The 19,614-nt window shown below is 37.7% G+C and overlaps 1 protein-coding gene across 1 annotated transcript in view; it reads right to left on the bottom strand.

Moving 5' to 3' along the window:
• The window catches only part of LOC104680582 (T-cell receptor-associated transmembrane adapter 1), a 33,437-nt gene that overhangs the window by 4,644 nt on the left and 9,179 nt on the right, over positions 1-19,614 (bottom strand). The window contains exons 3-5 of the mRNA XM_010386600.2: positions 11,592-11,628; positions 3,505-3,566; positions 1,372-1,460 (exon numbers count right to left, since the gene is read on the bottom strand). Coding sequence (XP_010384902.1) covers positions 1,372-1,460; positions 3,505-3,566; positions 11,592-11,628 — 188 coding nt within the window. The remainder of the gene's footprint in view (positions 1-1,371; positions 1,461-3,504; positions 3,567-11,591; positions 11,629-19,614) is intronic.

Genomic DNA, 19,614 nt, shown 5'->3' with positions numbered 1-19,614 from the left:
CTGGGTGCAGTGGCTCACGCCGGTAATCCCAGCACTTTGGGAGGCCGAGGCAGGTGGATCACTGGGGTCAGGAGTTTGCGACCAGCCTGACCAACATGGTGAAACGCTGTCTCTACTAAAAATACAAAAATTAGCTGGGCATGGTGGCAGGCACCTGTAATCCCAGCTACTTGGGAGGCTGAGGCAGGAGAATCTCTTGAACCTGGGAGGCAGAGTTGCAGTGAGCTGAGACTGTGCCATTACACTCCAGCCTGGGCAACAAAGAGAAAAACTCTGTCTCAAAAAAAAAAAAAAAAAAAAAAAAAAAAAAGGTTTAAAAATCTGATTTATTAGGGGATTTATCTGAAGAAAAAGAGCAAACTTCTACTTCACTGGGAAATTTTCAAGATGTGAGTCATTTTAGGGAAGAGAATGTTCTGTAAGATAGGACTAAGTCTGGATTCTGTCTACTTACTTAGTACCTAAGTGTTCTAGGGCAAGTTTTCATCCTTTGTGAGCATTTGTAAAATGGGAATGATAATGCTGCCTCCCTCATAGGAATCTAAGGAGATAATGCACATAAAGCACATAAAGCACACAATACAAGACCAACACATAAAAATTGCTTAGGAAATGCTGGTTCTATTACTATGTCTAGGCAGTAACAAGACAGGATCTGAGAGGAGAAGAAAGACTATTTTAATTGAAATGTGTAGCATTTCAAGAGCATGTAGGCTAAAAATTTCTAATGGCTTTTAATAAAGTTAGAACTAAAACTGAAGAGGTTGAACAAATTGTGGTAGGAAAAAGAGAAACTAGCCATTTCTTCCTGCTTTTTTATGTTTCTCTTTATGTTTTTGTCCTGCCTACAACCACATAAACTGTGTGTGTATTTTGTAATCTCTTGCCGTAAGACCACAGCCATAGGACTTGCATTAAAATTGAAAGTCATTTGCCTTTTAAAATAGGGATATGATGTTTTGTGTCTAGCTAATTTATCTTATAACTAAAGGTCTCCCTCTCTCTACCCCAGCTCTGTCTTTTGAATTCCTGACATTTAGGTCTGTGAGCATTATCCATGTGTCAACTTCTGTATTATATGATCTCTGTGATACACACAAAATTTTCAATCAGAAAGAAAAAGCTTAATAGATTACTTAGGAATAATTCCATTATTCCCTTAAAATCTATTGCCTTTGTGATTGTGTACAATTTTGACTCTTGGGATACGGTTTGAGTTCTGTTTACATTACTCCGAGTTAGAGTCAGCTCCCAGAACTTGATACCCGATTGATTGCAAAATTTCTAACAGGCTATTTCAGATGTGTATCATAATGTACTACTCTTATGCTCTTGAAATGTGCAAATATGGGAACAGAAAACAAAACTCACCTGTGCAGATGGGGTGGCTTCGTGCCTCTCATTTACAGATTTCTCTGGTTGGGCTTTCATTTGTTCATAGCAATTTTCGTCCATTGGTTCTTGGGAGTTAAAAAGATTGTGATTCATGATAGAAAATTTAAAAATACTAGTATGAATAAAAATACATGATCTAAACAACATTTGACTGTAAATATAAACTGCCCAAGAATTACTTAACTAGTGTTTTTGGTGAAGATACAAAGAAGAAAGGAAGCCCAAACTGTTACCTGCAGATTAAGCAGTGAAGTCTCTTGAGCTACAGGGTTAGTAAGATAAAAATAAATCCTTGACATAAGAACTAGATCATATGAATTTTCTTGTACCATTGCAGGACTTGACAGTCTTAAACTACCATTTAAATGTTATAGAGATCTCACAAGTTAAAGGATTGCCTGTACTCTCTATTTAAGATAGACTGCAAATGGTGCATAGTGCCACAAAGCACAGTGCACATACATCAGTGATTACAATTTTGAAATTTGTTCCTTGAGTAAGGAGTTTTACTCAGGGACGTTTCAAGTCCAACATCCTAATTTTGAAAAAGAAGGTTTATATTATGACTTTTGTCCCATCCATCAGTGACAGGACATCTCAGTCAGACTGCCTAAGGGTCTGGGACTGCACAATGCTTGTACTTAGTATTTGGGGCTTTTGTACAGTGTTCAGCAGCCAGCAGATCTGTACTCATTTCATCCTGCAGGGACATGCCTTTCGAATCATCCATACCTTTCTTCCCCCAGATATGTCCATTTAAAAGGAAGAAGAAAGTGAAGTAGTGACTCATTGGATGACTGGTAACCTGGCAGAAATTGGATTGTACCAGTTTGACCCTCAGAGAGAAAAAGATATATTTACTATAACAAAAGCAACTTAATAATCATTGAGCTCTTTCTGAAAAGCAACACAGAGAAAGGGTATGTAGAGTGGTGTTTCTCAAATCATGGTCCATGGAAAATCTGCATCAGAATCACCTGGGATGTTAAGTAACAGATCTCTAAGCTTTAGCCTGGACCTACTAAATCAGAATGTGTGCAAGTGGCACCTGGGCTCACTTAAGTATGGAAGTAACAAGTAGGCTGGGTTTAGAGTCATCAGAATACATAAGAATTCGAGTAGTCAAATATTACAGGTGGCCAACATGATTCTCCAAAGTGAAATGGGGACAAATTATTTTTAATAATGTATTTCCATAAAATAATTTTTGATTCCTTAGAGCACTAGAGGACACTCTACAATGAAAGGAAAGACAAAAATAAATTCTTGAATCATACAAAAGAGAATTCCCACATTTCTAACTTTAGGATGATTCCATAGTGCTTTAACATATAGATTTTTAGATAAATTTTGTACATTACTGGATGTCTCTGTGTTCAAAACTTGGAGTTCAATAGGATTTCACCCCTAAGTCTCCTCTGATGTATTGAATGAGTACTTGCAGGGAAAGGCTGGTAGCTTCTATCATCAGAACTCTAGGATCAGACCAAGGTTATCTGTTTTGAGAAATGTAGGGATGTTTTATTTTTAGGTGTCCGGGATGATACAAGTGATAAGGGATGCTGGGAATTCAAGAGCACTTATTACATATGAACAAAATAAATATATAAATCACTCAGCAACAATTTGGTTCTTCTTTCTCCCACCTGCCATCAATCCAGCCCTATATTCTCTATTTAAAATATGAGAAACCAAGGAAACTGTTCATTGTTCCATGCTATTCACTATACATTTGCTTTTCTATACTGAGCACAAAGCCCTGTTTCTGTGGACAACTTTCTGTCCTAGAAATAGCTTTATTTCATAGAATTCGGTGTATGTCGAAATTCATGGTAATAGAGTCTTCCTGTATTCTCATTACTACTAGAGTGAAATGAAGAGAATGTAGAAAAACAGGATGTTGATTTAGAGTGGCTATTGTAATACAGCTTACAATATGCAGCTTTGGAAATATAGCCTAATTAATATACTAAAAGTACTTGAATTGATGGTTACCACTGGGATAGCTAAGTGTGATTGTGATTTTTTTAAAGTGCCACTTAAATTATTTTGCGAAACCAAGTGTGATTTACTTGATTTATTTATAAGTTTAATTTATGGAAAACTTACCTGAAATCATATCATCTAAGTTACCATAAATTGGTGCATCTTCAATATAATACTCATCATCCCTATAATAAGGAAAAATAATTGACCTTATTAGATTCCACTTTTCACATAATTCATAACTGATTTCTCAGTTAAATTCAATATTAAGTGAACTATTGCCTATTCTTGGTTATCCCCAGCCAGCCACTGCAGGTGTGTTCCTGTGCAAGTGAGTGAACACATGCCTGCATGTATGTATGTGTATGTGTGTTTCATGTAAATTTAAAAAGTTGGTTTTTGGACCTTCTTACAGGGAATAATGATAGCAAATACTTATTCAATAGTAACTGTATATTAGGTGCTACATCGAGTATATTTCATATGTTTGTTCATTTAATTCTCTCAATTCCAACATAGGTACTATATCATCCCCCTTAGGTAGATAAGAAATCTGAGGCACAGAGAGGTTATATCACTTGTTCAAGATTACAAGACTAATAAGTAGCAGAGCTGGAATTAGAACCCAGGTAATCCATGCTCTTTATTGTACAATTTACTGCCTCTTTACTCACCCAGAATATCAGTCCAAACAGTCTCTTAAAACCGTGTTTTCTGAGTATTACAGACTGAGGTTAGCAGATGCAATAAAATGATTGATCACCTATTATGTCCAGGTGCTAAGTTAGGTGTTTTACATACATTATATCAAAAACTCACAAAGAAAATTCTCCAGAAGTAGTAGTATTCTTCCCTGCTTTACACAGGAGAATCCTGAGATTCACATAAATTAATTTATTTTCCCTAGGCTTATCCCAACTGTCAGCAATAACTACCAATTATGAAACTTTTCTCTATGCAAGTGCTCATTCAACCCTCAGGACAATAATATGAGATGCATATTTTTATCCCTATTGTGCATATAAGGTATTTGCAACTCATAGAGGTTAATGACATTGTCCACGGATACACAGTAACTGGAAGTGCTAGGATTGTACAGCAAGTTTAGTCATAAAGCCCTGTGCTCAGTCCACATCATGAGGAAGTTATTCAGAGGGTGATACAATTCAAAGGCTTTAGGGAAACAGTCTAGATACTGTACAGGGACCACAGTTTTATGTCTCCCCCACCCCCGAGTCAAGAGAACTGACAAGAATACACAGCTATTTGCTCTTGCTAGCTGATTAAATTTCCTTCCAGCGTCAAGTGAGTAATGCTATTAGAATTACAGTATACATCCTACCATTGTCACCAGACTGTCATTCTACTAATGTCATCCTACCATTGATGATGGCCCTAGTGACCAGATTTCACAATGGCGGTCTGGGAACTGAGGAACTTATCAGGTGGTGAGAGTGGCATTTCATAAAATAGTACCAACTGCTTTAACTTTGAGATTACATGTCACCGAGAGCTGGAGGGAATTTCATCAAAAGAAAAAAAAAGGACTCTTATCTCAAGGCATAACACCTGTATTACTCCCCATGCTACTGAAAAAAAGATAGAGTATATGTAAATAGTAAGTAGGTATTAAAAAAATAACAGTTCAAATGATACCTGTATGAAATGGCTTGAAAAGCTCAGACATGGACATACACTTCACTCATCTGATAACAAAGGAACTCATCTGTAACCTTTTCTCCGTCCAGTAATTCAATACAGCTTAATATTTGGATATCAAGTAGTCCCTGCTCATGAGTTTTCTCCATGCCAAGAATATAATAGCAAAAGGTGAAGAATTTTTAATAAGACAATCCATCCATTTTCCTAGCCCACATAGATAGCAGATACAACTTGCAAATGATAAATCATGTCCAAAAAATGAATATTGTTTTATTCCCTATGAATGAAAATAAGATATGATTTATAATGCAGTGTCCTGTGTCTACAGGCCCATCTCAAATGATTAATCATCTCAAATAAACTATTATTCAGGAGCAACTGCCTAACAAACAAATTTAAAATATATTCTTGGCAATGCCAAATAGCTCCAGCCTGTTGTAAATGTATAATAAACCTCAGGAGCAAATGTTTGGCAGTGTTTTTTGTGGATGATTAATTACTTTTAAAAATAAATTAATAATTGAACTCAATCTGAGAGGCTAGTGTTCCTCTGAGTTTTCAGCCAGATCAGACTCTCCATTGTTCTGAACATGCCTGAAATAATTCTCTAACCAATAAGTACATTTACTGACACTCCAAAATTAAGAAAAATATATTAATTGTATCTGTTACTGTGGTCCAGACTTTGTGCTTTCATTTATATTTTTTCTACCTATTTTTTACGTTTTATATTTATATTTATTATTTATTAGGTCTTTCATAAAATTCCTCAAGTAGTTTGCGATCCGAGTCCATTTAAATAACTAAATTCAAATTTTAAAAAAATCTGGCGTGAACCAAGGAGGCAGAGACTGCAGTGAGCCGACACTGCGCCACTGCACTCCAACCTGGGAGTCAGAGCGAGACTCTGTCTCAAAAAAAAAAAAAAAAAAAAAAAATCACTACTTTTACCTGATCACCTTGGACTTAAATTCTCTAAGTTTAGATTGTCTTACTTAAAAAATGAGAATATTAAACTAGTTGATTTCTATTGTTCTTTTCAGCTCCCAAGTTCTAGAATACAAATGTGGGATTCCAACATCCAAATAAAATTGAAAGACTTTTTTACAAAATTAAATAAATCTATTTTAAGGGTCTGAGAAGTTGCCAGATATGGGAAAGGACAAGCTTCGGGATATATCAGAAGTTGGTTTTGGTAATTGCTAACCTGATTTGCTTCATAGTTGTTACTCTGAATAGGCAAAGATGTAAGCTTGGGCTCCGAAAGCATGTAAATGTTTAAAGCCATGAGAGAGGATGACATAATTTATGGAATGAGGCCCGGGGCACTCTGACGTTCAAGATTCAGAAACCAGCAAAGGAGAAGGGGCTGCTGGTAAGAGAAGAGGAAAACCAAAGAGGGAGGTGGCTCAGAGCCCAGAGAATCAGGTGTTTCAAGTAGAGAGTGTCAGGATGTCAAATGCTGTAGAGGGACTCAGCAAGCTGAAACCGAGATTTGATCGTGGTAACCTTGACAAGAGCAGAGCCGGTGTATTAGTGAGGACTTTATTGGAATACAGTGGGTTCAAGAAAGAAGAAGAAAAGAGGAAGAAAAGCCAGCAAATATGGAGAGAATATAGAGGGAACTTTTAAGTTTTCTTGTAAAAGAAAAAAGAGCAATGAAGAGGTAGTTGTAAGACAATCTAGTTTTTTCTTTCTGTTTTTTGTTTGTTCGGTTTTTTTTTTAGATGGAGTCTTGCTCTGTCGCCCAGGCTGGAGTGCAGTGGTGTGATCTTGGATCACTGCAACCTCCGCCTCCTGGGTTCAAGTGATTCTCCTGAGTAGCTGGGACTACAGGCGCATGACACCATACCCAGCAAATTTTTGTATTTTTAGTAGAGACAGAGTTTCACTATGTTGGCCAGGTTGGTCTCAATCTCTTGACCTCATGATCTGTCCACCTCGACCTCCCAAAGTGCTGAGATTACAGGCATGAGCCACCGCACAATCTAGTTTCAAGGAGATGGTTAGTTTTTTAAATGTATAAACAATACAGTCTGTTTATATATTGGTAGGAATGATACAAAAGGGACAGAAAAAGTAACAATGCAGAAGAAAAAAGGAAACGTTGGCAGAGTGATGCATATATGCTTATTACATTTTTGCTTTCTCTGGCATGGGCTGTGATATGGGTGTAGATGTCTTGAACTTGGCGTAGGAAGGCACCAAATAGAGAACCCTGATCCAGAGGAAGAGTATAAACCCTAGCACTATTTCGTGTGACTGAGGCTAAGAAGCGAATCCAGCAGTGTTGTCTCTGAAGTGATGGTTAATGGATGCTCACAGCCATGATATCCAACACTAAATTCTCATTCTGTTGATTAGTGTTCAAGTGCCTCTCTAATATGCTTATTTCCTTATAAAGTCTGTTAAGCACAATGAGTTCACATTCCCAGTGCTTTAGAGCACTTCAAAAGAAGGGTCTTTCGCCAAAGTTTGGCAGAAAGGACACTGGAAAGAACTGCCAGCATGATGATTTCTAAAATGACAGAGAATCCGAGAGCAGTGATGGAGCTAGAGGTGACAAGGGGGCAGCCAAGAATAAGGTTTGGGGAACCCCAAGATTCTCAGAATTACTTAGGAAAGGGACCAGACTTCTTGCAGTTATACAGGGTTGGGGCTTGGGGTATGATTATTTGTACATTGAAACAAACAGGAGGCTGGAAGACATAGAGACACGTCTTCTGGGTCTAGTGAAGGCCTCAACTGCATAGCCACTTGGAAGTCTGAGATGTCAGGGAAGGGCGCCCAAGAGTTCTGTTGTCATCAGGATTCTCAACCTTGAGAACAGGTCAAGAGGACAGATGAGACTAGTTATATTTAGGTAGCATAGTTAGCAAAGAAGGGAAATACAGAAGATCCCCACCCTGCAGAGCTCCAGAAAATCAAGAAATCACCTGAAAGTAGAAGAGTAGCTGAGCTGAACTAATGTTTTATGATAAAAGCACCTCCAGTGTCCCCCAGAAGCAGTTCGTGAAAAGCTGCTGGAAATGTGTCCTAAGCTTTTTGAGAGAGACTCTGAAAACTGCGGAGTCATGATAAGCTTAATGTAATCGTGAACCTGACTTGCTTTCTTGAATTAGGGTGTGAACATACTGCAAGTGGGCAGGAATTTTCAGAGGCATTAATTTTTAATCAATAAAGCGGCAGCTTTTTAGTCAACTACCCTCCGTAAATAAAGTATTATATTACAAACCTTATTCTTCAAAGGATAAAACCAAATTTCACCAATGCTCATTTCCCCAAGACTGAGAATCCACTAATTGCCAGCCTGTTTAAAATCCAGAATTGCCTAGGTCTTAGACCCATGATAGTCTCACAGTGTTATCCTTCCAACACAAACCAAAAGACAAGAATTATGTTTTAAATGAGAAAGAAAGTGACCCAAGGATAAATAGCAGAAAGTGTGTATTTGACTTTCTGCTTGATTTAAATGCTACAGTCTCCTTAAAGTGATCATGTTTCTGACCTACTATTGCAGGAAGGGCAGGGAATGGGGAAACAGAGAAATATGATGAGAGAAGCAATTCCTTTCCCTTCCAACATAAGCCAGTATTGAACAGGAGTGGGGAGAGAGTGCAACAGAGAACTCAGTGCGATGGAAGTTTATTTCCTTCCTCTATGGCCACAAACCATGTTGGAACTGAAGAGGCATCAGTAATGCAAGCCCCACACAAGAAACATAGACCTTATTTTCACTTGCCCTGTTCTAACGTTTAATGGATTGAGATAGTTTTTAGTTTGCTTATTGGTTTGTTTGTGGAGCTTCCATGCCCCTTTACAAAAGTGATTTTGGTTACCAAACCACATAATCAAGAGAAATAGACAAAATATAAAGTATATACATAAACTTGTGAATTAAAATATCAATCCTTTTTATAGAAAAAATTTGCATTGTATATTCAAATTTTGCCTGACTGGAGATTTGTTACAATAGACAATAGACTATTTTCTAAATCCTTAAGGAAAAGATTCACGCCTTTCCATCTTTGTATCTTTGTTGTTGCAGGACAGTTATCTGAGTGACTTTACATCAGACTGGCCCTTCCTTTCTCACTTCTAATTTTTAAAAATAACTGTAGAAGGTGCTGGAAATGCAAACTTCAGAGATAAAGAAGAATCGGCTGGAACAGCCTAGGTTCTATTCTAGTCTTCTCATAGAAACAGGATATCCTTCAGTGCTTTAGTCCAGCATATCATGTTGCACCTTAGGGATAAACCCAAAGGTGGGCTGCTTTCTGGGGTCCTTCAGTTGCAGTGCAGGTGGGGAACAGGAAAATGAGTTTCCATCCACCTTGGGCAGCTTTTCTGAATCTTGGGGAACTAGCTCCTAATGTATCTTAGACTTTGGTTGTTCTTTGCTGAGTATCGGTAAGTAATAAGCTCACTTTATGTAACTCATTGTGTGTTTTGTCTCGCCAGGCTCAGGCAAAGTAGTAAATGTGCAACCCAAGACACAGTGGGCTGAAGTGATCAGACCCCTATTCTTGGTGGTTGGCATAGTAATGACCCTTTGCTATTTTACATCCTCCCTTGGGATTGGTAATCAGCAAACTTATTTTGCAATTGTCTAGCACAGTGTCTATTTGTTGAGTGAGTATTTATTGAATGAATAAATGCTATAAAAGCTTCTTTTTTACATTTGCCCTATAGCTAAGAGTCTGATTGCTTTGAGGCAGGTATTTTACCAATTTTCCCTCATTCCTCCCATCCTAATTCCTAAACCACCAACCTAATTTAGCTAAATAATCAAATCACAAGACTTTCTATCACATTGCATTTTAATTGCCCTGCAAATTACAAGTATTAAATAGATCATCAAAGAGATTAGCATTTACTGTGTGGTTATACAGGATTTTCATCATTATGTGTTGTAAAAAGAAACCAAAAGAGCAATAAGCAAATCATTCTTTTTTTTTTTTTTTTTTTTTTTTTTTGAGACAGAGTCTCGCTCTGTCGCCCAGGCTGGAGTGCAGTGGCCAGATCTGAGCTCACTGCAAGCTCCGCCCCCCGGGTTTATGCCATTCTCCTGCCTCAGCCTCCCAAGTAGCTGGGACTACAGGCGCCCGCCACCTCGCCCGGCTAGTTTTTTGTATTTTTTAGTAGAGACGGGGTTTCACCGTATTGGCCAGGATGGTCTCGATCTCCTGACCTCGTGATCCGCCCATCTCAGCCTCCCAAAATGCTGGGATTACAGGCTTGAGCCACCGTGTCCGGCCAAGCAAATCATTCTTGATATAAACTAATGACTTGAAAATTATCTAATGTTAAATAATTCAATGTTAAGAGTAGTAGTAAAAGCAGATTTTGTGTGTGAGGGGGTGTGCCTGCAGCCCAGATTTTATACTTGCTGGAGAAATTTTCACATGGAAAAAGAATTAAAAAAAAAAAAAAAAAGACCTTTAAGAGACCAAAAAGGCTTATGATCTTATCCTACCCAGTGAGAAAGCTCTGTGTTTTTCAAAGACCTTTCAGTCTACCATTTCAGAAAGGTCTTGAAGAGCCCTCTAGGAAATTCTCTTTATTTAGACTTTTTTTTTTACTCCTAAAACAGAAATCTCCAATATATTGGGCAGAATATACTATCCAAAAAAAGTAAAATTTCTTTACTATGATTTATGCCATCTTTTTAAAAAAATGTATACTACTACACAAATTTCTTTGCATATAGCTCATTAACTATTAAAGAGAATAAGTTATATCTATAACTGCATATTCTTTCAGAGTATCTGTTCATCACATTTCCCTATTCATTGACATTAACTTTACAAACAGCATAGGGCTAGGCATCCTTGTATATATCTATGTGTATACACATCTTTTTTTTTTTTTTCCTTGAGACAGAGTCTCACTCTGTCACCCAGCTGGAGTGCAGTGGTGCCATCTCGGCTCACTGCAACCTCTGCCTCCTGGGTTCAAGTGGTTCTCCTGCCTCAGCCTCCTGAGTAGCTTGGACTACAGGCATGTGCCACCACGCCCCGCTAATTTTTTTTTTTTTTTTTTTTTTTGTGGAGACGGGGTTTCACCATGTTAGCCAGAATGGTCTCCATCTCCTGACCTCGTGATATGCCTGCCTCGGCCTCCCAGAGTGCTGGGATTACAGTCATGAACCACCATGCCTGGCCCGTGTATATATATCATAAATTGTATTAGGTTGCCAGATTGTTTTCTACTATGGATTTTGAAGTGTAGCACAATTCTGTATCTAAGCTGGATCGTAATCTAGGATATCTGCCTCTGAAATTAATGAGAATTCTATAGTTACCAGGTTAGAATCTCATTTTATCCTTCCACCAGCTCTCTTGTTGACTCACAGTGTGCAAATAACTAGGAAAGATAATAATGTTATAGCTTCTAATCTTTAGATGAAAGTAAAAGTAATTAAAACTCACTTTTCATTTTATTTTAACCTAAGTACAATGTCCATGAACCAAATCTTTAAACAATATAGCATTGTTACTTTCGCTTATTAGTTGGGAATCATGATACATGACTCAATCACAACATACCTGGGAATGTGGTCATTGGAGTAGCTGTACATTTTATCTGAAAGATATTCAGAATAGACAAGTTAAAAGAAATGTTGACATACCTTTGTTAAATATTCTAAAGTGTGTTCGAGGGGAGATTAGCCTCAATGTCACTTAATATATTTGAACAAGGCTCTCAGGGCACTTCTGATTGGAGTAGGGTTAAAGGTCTCTTGGGCCAATCAGATTTGCCTTTTACCAAATTACCAAGACAGAAAGATTTATATGATTTGAAGAAAAACCAGATCAACTTTCTTGGTAATTTGGGATGGAAACAGTGCAGCTTGGAGACAATGTACAGCCTGGATGCATGGCGGTTTTATGCACAGAAAACACTAAGTAGAGAGAACCGGAACCTTCCTTCCTGCCTCCCTTGTGGCTCCAGTCCATTGCAGGGCATGGCTGTACTTTCTGCCTTTGGGTTCCATGAAACACCTCTGCATTCTTATAGTTTTTATCTTTGCCCATGTGGTTTGAATAGGCTTTTCTTCCTTACCAAAAATGAAAAAATCAACAGGAGACTTTTCTTTTATCTATCTATCTATCTATCAATCATCTATCTGTATATCTACTTTTAACATTTCTTGGCATGAGTAACAACATAAAAATGATATTAAGGAAGTTGCTCTGATCATGACGCCATTTCATCCACATGGTACAAAGGAGTGGCAAGGAGAAATGAGTGTCCTAGAAAGAAGAGACCTGGAAAAAGTTGGAACACAGGCTCTAAAATTAAGCAAAACAGTAGAACAGTAGGAAAAAAAAGTTATGTTTGGTCTTCCAGGGCAAGACTTACCAGAGATGTATTGTAGGACAACAAAACCACACACACACACACAAAAACTATGTGATGAATCTCAGTAAGCAACTCACTGTTAAACCTTGGATGAGGCAGTTCAAAGCCAAATAAAAGTATTTTTACCTCTAGGTTAAATATAAGAATTCAAAAGCTATTTAACAAATATAGTTTTAAGAATTTTTTTAATTGAAGGGAATAGATTAATAATGAATTATTGAGAAAAATTAAGGGATATTCAAGGTACAATCTTAAGATGAATATTATAGAAAATTCTGTATTATCCATTCATCAGTAAATTTTCTTTGCTGTTGAACTAGATGCACATACACAGTACAATGTTTATTATATTTGAATGGCTTATTTTTCAACCTAGCATTAAATAAAAACCAAAACTTTGCAAAAAAGCTATTCATGTAAAAATAAAGACCACTATTATCTAACTCTCTGACGATAACCATGAGAAAATAGTGACCAAGTGATTGTCTTTCAACTTGAACATATGAAAACACTGTATTAGTGAGGAAATAGCAATAACATTTTCAAATAATTCAGTAAGTCACCAAACAACTACAAAACTTATTTTAGTTAAATGTATGTGTAACAAAGTAGAGTTATTCTCCAGAGTTTATTACATGTTAAAGAAACATTAGTGGAACAATTTATGAAAGTAATCATATTGCAGGATGAAATGGACATGTCAATGTGTTTGGAAGAACTCTGTGAAGGACTAAATGAGGGAAGATTTTGCAGATGCACTAAGCTGCTATGGGACCAAAAGTGATGAATGTATTCGACTTGGAATATGCCGGAAACATACTTCTAGCCCAGAGGAAATGTTCTACCATGAACTGCATGTAAAAGATGCAGTTATTTTCAATTACTTTCATATTAGTCTTGTGAATATGAGTGCACACAAATGGTGGGAGAAGCCTAGAGAGGTCTAAAACATATTGCATAAAAGGCACAAATTCGGCAAAATAAAAAAACCTGAGAAATGTAAATAATATCAATAAGCATATAAAGAAAAAATAGTTAATATAGACCAGGAAATTATAAACTGATAAATAAGACATGACATAAAGTATATGTTGATTTTCTTCTATGTGAAGAAAATGTTTACATTCAGGCCACTAATTATTTTGCAGATTTGCCTGGAATTAAAGTAGATGCATAAGAATTTAGTCAAATGGTAGCCTGATGTATAATAGAACAAATCCAGGGTTAAGAATCAGAAGACATGGATTTGGTACCAGTTTTGGAATGCATTTGCCCTGTGACAACACGCAAATTACTTTAAAACTCTGGTTCTCAATTTATCCACAAAGTAGGGACAATAATGCCTATATCACAGAGTACATGTCAGAGGTAAATGAAATAATTTCTGTAAAAAACATTTTTAATGACAGTTTGTTATTAATATTATACATACATTCTAAATACATACTATATAACAAGCCAGAATTTAATTGCACTCATTTGAGTCAGGAATTTTCATTGAACGAGTTAGTTGAAAACAGGCTGGTATTATGAAGATGGTATGATATTTTAAAGTTAAAAGATTTACAAGGAATGCTTGATTTGAAATGAAATTACTAAAATCTCACCTTTGACAAAAGAATAGTCACCAGTTGAGCATTAATTTGAAAGAAAAGGGAAAACATCAGCAAAAAATTTGAAAACAAAAGTGAAGAGTGTCATTGCTTAATAAGAATAGGAAAAAGTAGGTATAGAGTAAAAATAATTCCCCAAACAGCCGAATATTTTTAAAAGATAATGTGGATTTTTCAGTTGGAGGTGCTTGAAGTATGATCGCTGGTGCTGAGAAAGAATACTAGCCTAACACATAAAAACTAACTCTGGCCGGGTGCGGTGGCTCATGCCTGTAATTCCAGCACTTTGGGAGGCCGAGGTGGGCAGATTACGAGGCCAGGAGATCGAGACCATCCTGGCCAACATGGTGAAACCCCATTGCTACTAAAATACAAAAAATTAGCTGGGCATGGTGTCATACACCTGTAGTCCCAGCTACTCAGGAGGCTGAGGCAGGGGAATCGCTTGAGTCCAGGAGGCAGAGGTTGCCGTGAGCTGAGATCGTGCCACTGCACCCCAGCCTGGGTGACAGAGCAAGATTCTGTCTCAAACAAACAAACAAACAAACAAACTATATAGAATGGAAATGTGCTGAATGTATTATCAGGAGGGGGGAGAAAAGAAAAAAAAGTAAGGCAAAAAACTGTGGGAAAAAGGAAATAGAAGCAAGCATATGAAGGATACACTATTATAACGCGATGTTTAGATGGAAGGAAAGGGACTAAACCAATTTGGGGCGAAAATAAAGAAAACAAGTAATGGACAAAGGGAACACCTGAAATGGGATTTAAGAAGTTCAAGGGCACCCCATTCCCTGCTACTCTTAGGATGCAAATGTATAATCTGCAGCTGAGCCGTCAGTACTTGGGTAATTTTGTTTTGCAGTCCTTCCTAGAAGAAGGTTATAATCTCTTTAAATGAGCAGTAGTAAGGCCGGGCGCGGTGGCTCAAGCCTGTAATCCCAGCACTTTGGGAGGCTGAGACGGGCGGATCACGAGGTCAGGAGATCGAGACCATCCTGGCTAACACGGTGAAACCCCGTCTCTACTAAAAAATACAAAAAAAACTAGCCGGGTGAGGTGGCGGACGCCTGTAGTCCCAGCTACTTGGGAGGCTGAGGCCGGAGAATGGCGTAAACCCGGGGGGCGGAGCTTGCAGTGAGCTGAGATCTGGCCACTGCACTCCAGCCCGGGCGACAGAGCTAGACTCCATCTCAAAAAAAAAAAAAAAAAAAAAAAAAAATGAGTAGTAGTAAAAAGTCCAGAAGTTAAAGCTAAGAATAAAAGCCAGCAAGCTCAGGCTCCTAAAAAGTTTGCTCTGTCATGAAGGCTCAAAAGTTTATTTAAAAATAAGTGGCATGACTTAATTTAAAAGCTGCCTGGTGATTTCAATGACATTTAGCAAAATAAAAAAAGTGTATGCTTTGCTGTAAAGCAATGAAGTGTGCAAGACTGTGCGTGGGAAGAACTAGGTGAGCTCTCATAATCCTCTCCGGTGATTCAGATGCAAACGCTTGTGGTCAGGTTTGTAGTTGAGAGGGTGTGATGCAAATATATTTGCTTTTATGTTTTTCCTCTTAGAGTGTTAACCCTCCTACGTACAAGAATAGACAACAGCACATAGTTTAAACTCCATAATAAAATTTCTCTGATGCACGTTCAATGTGAAGATGCCATAACTTCCTACTGATAGGACTTTCATGTATGACCAAACCATATGCTTGCTTAACCTTCTTTCCAAACCAGAGAGGAAGAGTTGAACAAAGAATAGTTTTTGGATTTAAAGAAGCAAAAAGTTAATGCACTCCTATCAGAAAAAGAAACAAATATAATCCTCCTGAAGAACAGATTTGAACAAAGAATCACATAAAAATGAAGGATTTATTTCAGGGAGAATGAGAGAACTCCATTTCAAAGCTTCTACCCAGCTGCTACAGAAAACATCAAGGGGAGGCTTATCTGGTCTATCTGATTGAATGTGCAGATATTGTATTGTTGCTGAAATGGAGATTTTCTTTTGAACGCTATTTATTACACCCGCAAAACTTATTCACTGACTAACCAAGGTGGAGTCAGATCTTGCAAGTTTCTGAGCCACAAAGAGTAACACAAAGGTACAAACATAAAAAGTTACATGAGGCTAGATACAGGGGCATTGCATTCACAGCCCAAGTGGCAGAAAAGCTGCCTGATACAATAGAATCTCTTTTATTATAGTTTGTCCAAGAGAAATAAGGCAGGAAGGCGTCTTCAGGAAGACTGGAAAGGAACTGAACTGTTTGCAGAGCAGTTCTGAAATATATCTGAAATCTCTGGGTTAGAAACAAAGATAGTTCTCTTTGTTCATATGGGATGAAAAGAATGGCAGAGCTATTACTAATACTCGGGAAAAGATGTTAGGAGAAATTCAGGCAAAGAGAAAGGGTGGAGGAGAGATAAGAACAAAGGACGTTCTTAGCATTGATGAATACATCAACTGCACACCAATAAAATGCAAGTTCCAGTGTATGCTCCACCTAAGGAGGCCACATTACTGCTCAAATAAGAAGTTTTGTGATAAGCGAATGTTTAGAACCAATTCCATAAAACCCTACAGAAAACTCTCTGAAATGGCCTGAATGTGACTTACATGACCACAACAGTTAGTGCTAAAGCTCAGGGTATTGTACAGATTTGTTAAATAATATAGAGATGAGGAAAGTGAAGTTGGAGCTGGAGAGGACTTAGAGGGGCATAGGGATGGTGGGAGCAGCAAAGTAGCCAGAAAAACCAATGTTCACCAAAATAACAGATGTGATAATTAAATGGGATGAGATGTAGCCATAGTAGATCCTTAATACTTATTTGTGGAAAGAGGGAAGGAAGCAACAGGGCCACCAGGTATGGTGATGGGCTGTACCAGATGTAGGATTGACCTACTAAGTCCCCAGCACTATGCAAAGATTGTGTGTGTGTGTGTGTAATTCTTATAAGAACCCTAGGGTCTAGATGGTATTTTCCACATCTTGTAGATAAGGAAACTGAAACTCAGAGAAATTATGTTACTTGTACAAGATCTCCCAGCTAAATATTGAAGGCAGAGTTATAATTTACATCAGATCTACTTCAAAGGTATACTATTAAAAACAATTGAGAGAAGCAAAATTTATTTAAAAAATACATCAATAAATGCAATTTATTGTTTGCTGTTTTCTTAAAAATGTTCTTTCCCATTACATTACTTTTAGGTAATAGAGCCATTTATGGCATGCCTGGGGCAGTAAGAGTTTGCACAATTGAAAAGAAAAAAATCTGTCCTGAAATAGCAAGATGAAACAGTGTTGCCCTTTTTTTTTTTTTTTTTTTTTTTTTTTTTTTTTTTTTGACAGAGTCCTGCTCTTTCACCCAGGCTGGAGTGTAGTGGCTCTATTTCAGCTCACTGCAACCTCTGCCTCCTGGGTTCAAGCAATTCTCCTGCCCCAGCCTCCCGAGTACCTGGGATTACAGGCATGCACCACTATGCCTAGCTAATTTTTGTAATTTTCATCGAGATGGAGTGTCTCCATGTTAGCCAGGATGGTCTTGAACTCCTGACCTTAGACGATCCACCTACCTCCACCTCCCAAAGTGCTAGGATTACAGGCGCTGCTTTTTTAACTACCAAAGGTGCTGCTTTTTAAAGTAAGGCTACCGTCTTTCTGCAGTGGTCAACTTACCATAATAAGCAACTACACAAAGGAGTTTGCATGGAGGCAAAAAGGTGTGGATGTGGGTAAATGAATCCCAATACACAAACTACCAAAAATGAGAATTGTAAAACCTATTTACAATGAGTTGTAAAAGACTCATACAGCTGAATACTTCTCGGGCGGAAGTACTAGATTAGTGAAATTATACCAGTCTTGATCTTGATGATGTTGATAAAAAGTGGTTCTTAACATCCATAATTCAATATGACTCAAAACACTGACTATTTAGGTTGAAAGTAAATAGGTCACATTTGCTAGATAACTTTTAAGTTAGACAAGTGAGCTCAAGGTAAACATGTCAGTGTCTACCTGTTACCTGGCCCCTCAGCAATCTTAAAAGGATTATCAATGGAATCAATGCAGGAGTGAGGTACTAATTCAGGTTACTGTTCTTGTCTTGGTTGTCACCTTAAATTATTTACTCTCTGTAGATCTCAATTCACATTTTTTTTTGTAATTCAGACTATAATATTATCTAGATTTATAAGATATCTTAATGAAGAAGTTAAAATAGCCAGTTTGATATATAAAGCAAAGTACTACTCTGAGCTCATTTTTATCTATAAAAGAGGGATACTGTAGATGTTTGATGATGGGTCATTTACACATCTGACTTATAAAGTTTATGTTTATTTGAGAATATATTTGATTTTTAAAAGACTTACTGAAAGCATTACTAATGAAAAAGGATTGCTTGTCATAAATTTTACCTTAGCCGTAGAATTGATATAACAGAGATCCAAAAAGAGTGTTGGGTTTCTGGCTGAGGACAACTGGTCAACAATGTCAAAATAGGATGTGCTGGTAGAAACCTTTTGGGACAGAGAATTAGAAAAACTGGACACTTATCATTGATTTTGCTATTGAATAGATGTGTGGCTTCAGCTAGACCACTCCATTTTCGAGTACCTCTCATCTTATTTTCAAACCTGCATGACAATAATACCTTCTTCATATTTTTATATTAGTATTATCAATGCTTAAGATATTTCTAAATGAAGTAAGGACATTTGCTGCAATCTGACCATTGTTCTAAATTAGCTCCATGCAATTTTCCTTGGACACATGTGTCTAAGTTAATTTTGTTAACTTAGTTTTATTTCATTTCCTCTGTTAAAAGGAAATGCATTTATCCTTTCTTTTCTTTTATTACCACTTAAATGTCCTGCCCCGAAGGTTTCTTGGTATTTACACATCTTCCAGGCTGGGCGTGGTTGCTCACACCTGTAATCTCAGTGTTTTGGGAGGCCAAGGCAGGAGGATGGCTTGAGAACAAGAGTAGGAGATCAGCCTGGGCAACACAGTGAGACTCCCATCTCTACAAAAAAATTCTGAAAATTAGCTGGGTGTGTTTGTACATGCCTGTAATTCTAGCTGCTTGAGAGGCTGAGGCAAGAGGATTGTTTGAGTGCAGAAGTTTGAGGCTGCAGTGAGTTAATCAAGCCACTGCATTCCAGCCTAGGTGACAGAGCAAAATCCTGTCTCAAAAAAAAAAAAAAGATACCTTCCAGCAATAGTTGAACTTTCATTCTCCCATCCATCCATATGTATTCAACATGTAATGGATTCAGCATGGATCCATGCATGTTCAACGTGAATTGGATGCCTACAGCATACAAAGGCTGTGCCATCTGCTGGACTTTAGATCATTTCAGTTGTGGCATATGCAGATTGAAAGCCACGTGGTTAAAACTTATACCCAGCATGTTGAAAAAGCAAAGCTGACAGTGGCAGATACTCTTGACCTCTCCTAGACTCTGGGAGTGTTTGACAGCAAGCCCATGGTGCAATCTATCCCTTTCCCAGTCGTCTTCTGAGCCTGCTCCTGTGTGTTGCACTTGAGAATGCCTGACTGATCCTGAGAAGATTAAGTTGTCTTGAACGGA

Source organism: Rhinopithecus roxellana, chromosome 1, assembly GCF_007565055.1.
Source record: "Rhinopithecus roxellana isolate Shanxi Qingling chromosome 1, ASM756505v1, whole genome shotgun sequence".
Lineage (NCBI taxonomy): Eukaryota > Metazoa > Chordata > Mammalia > Primates > Cercopithecidae > Rhinopithecus > Rhinopithecus roxellana.
The sequence above is the reverse complement of the archived record's forward strand: the minus strand, read 5'-3'. Positions and strand labels throughout refer to the sequence as shown.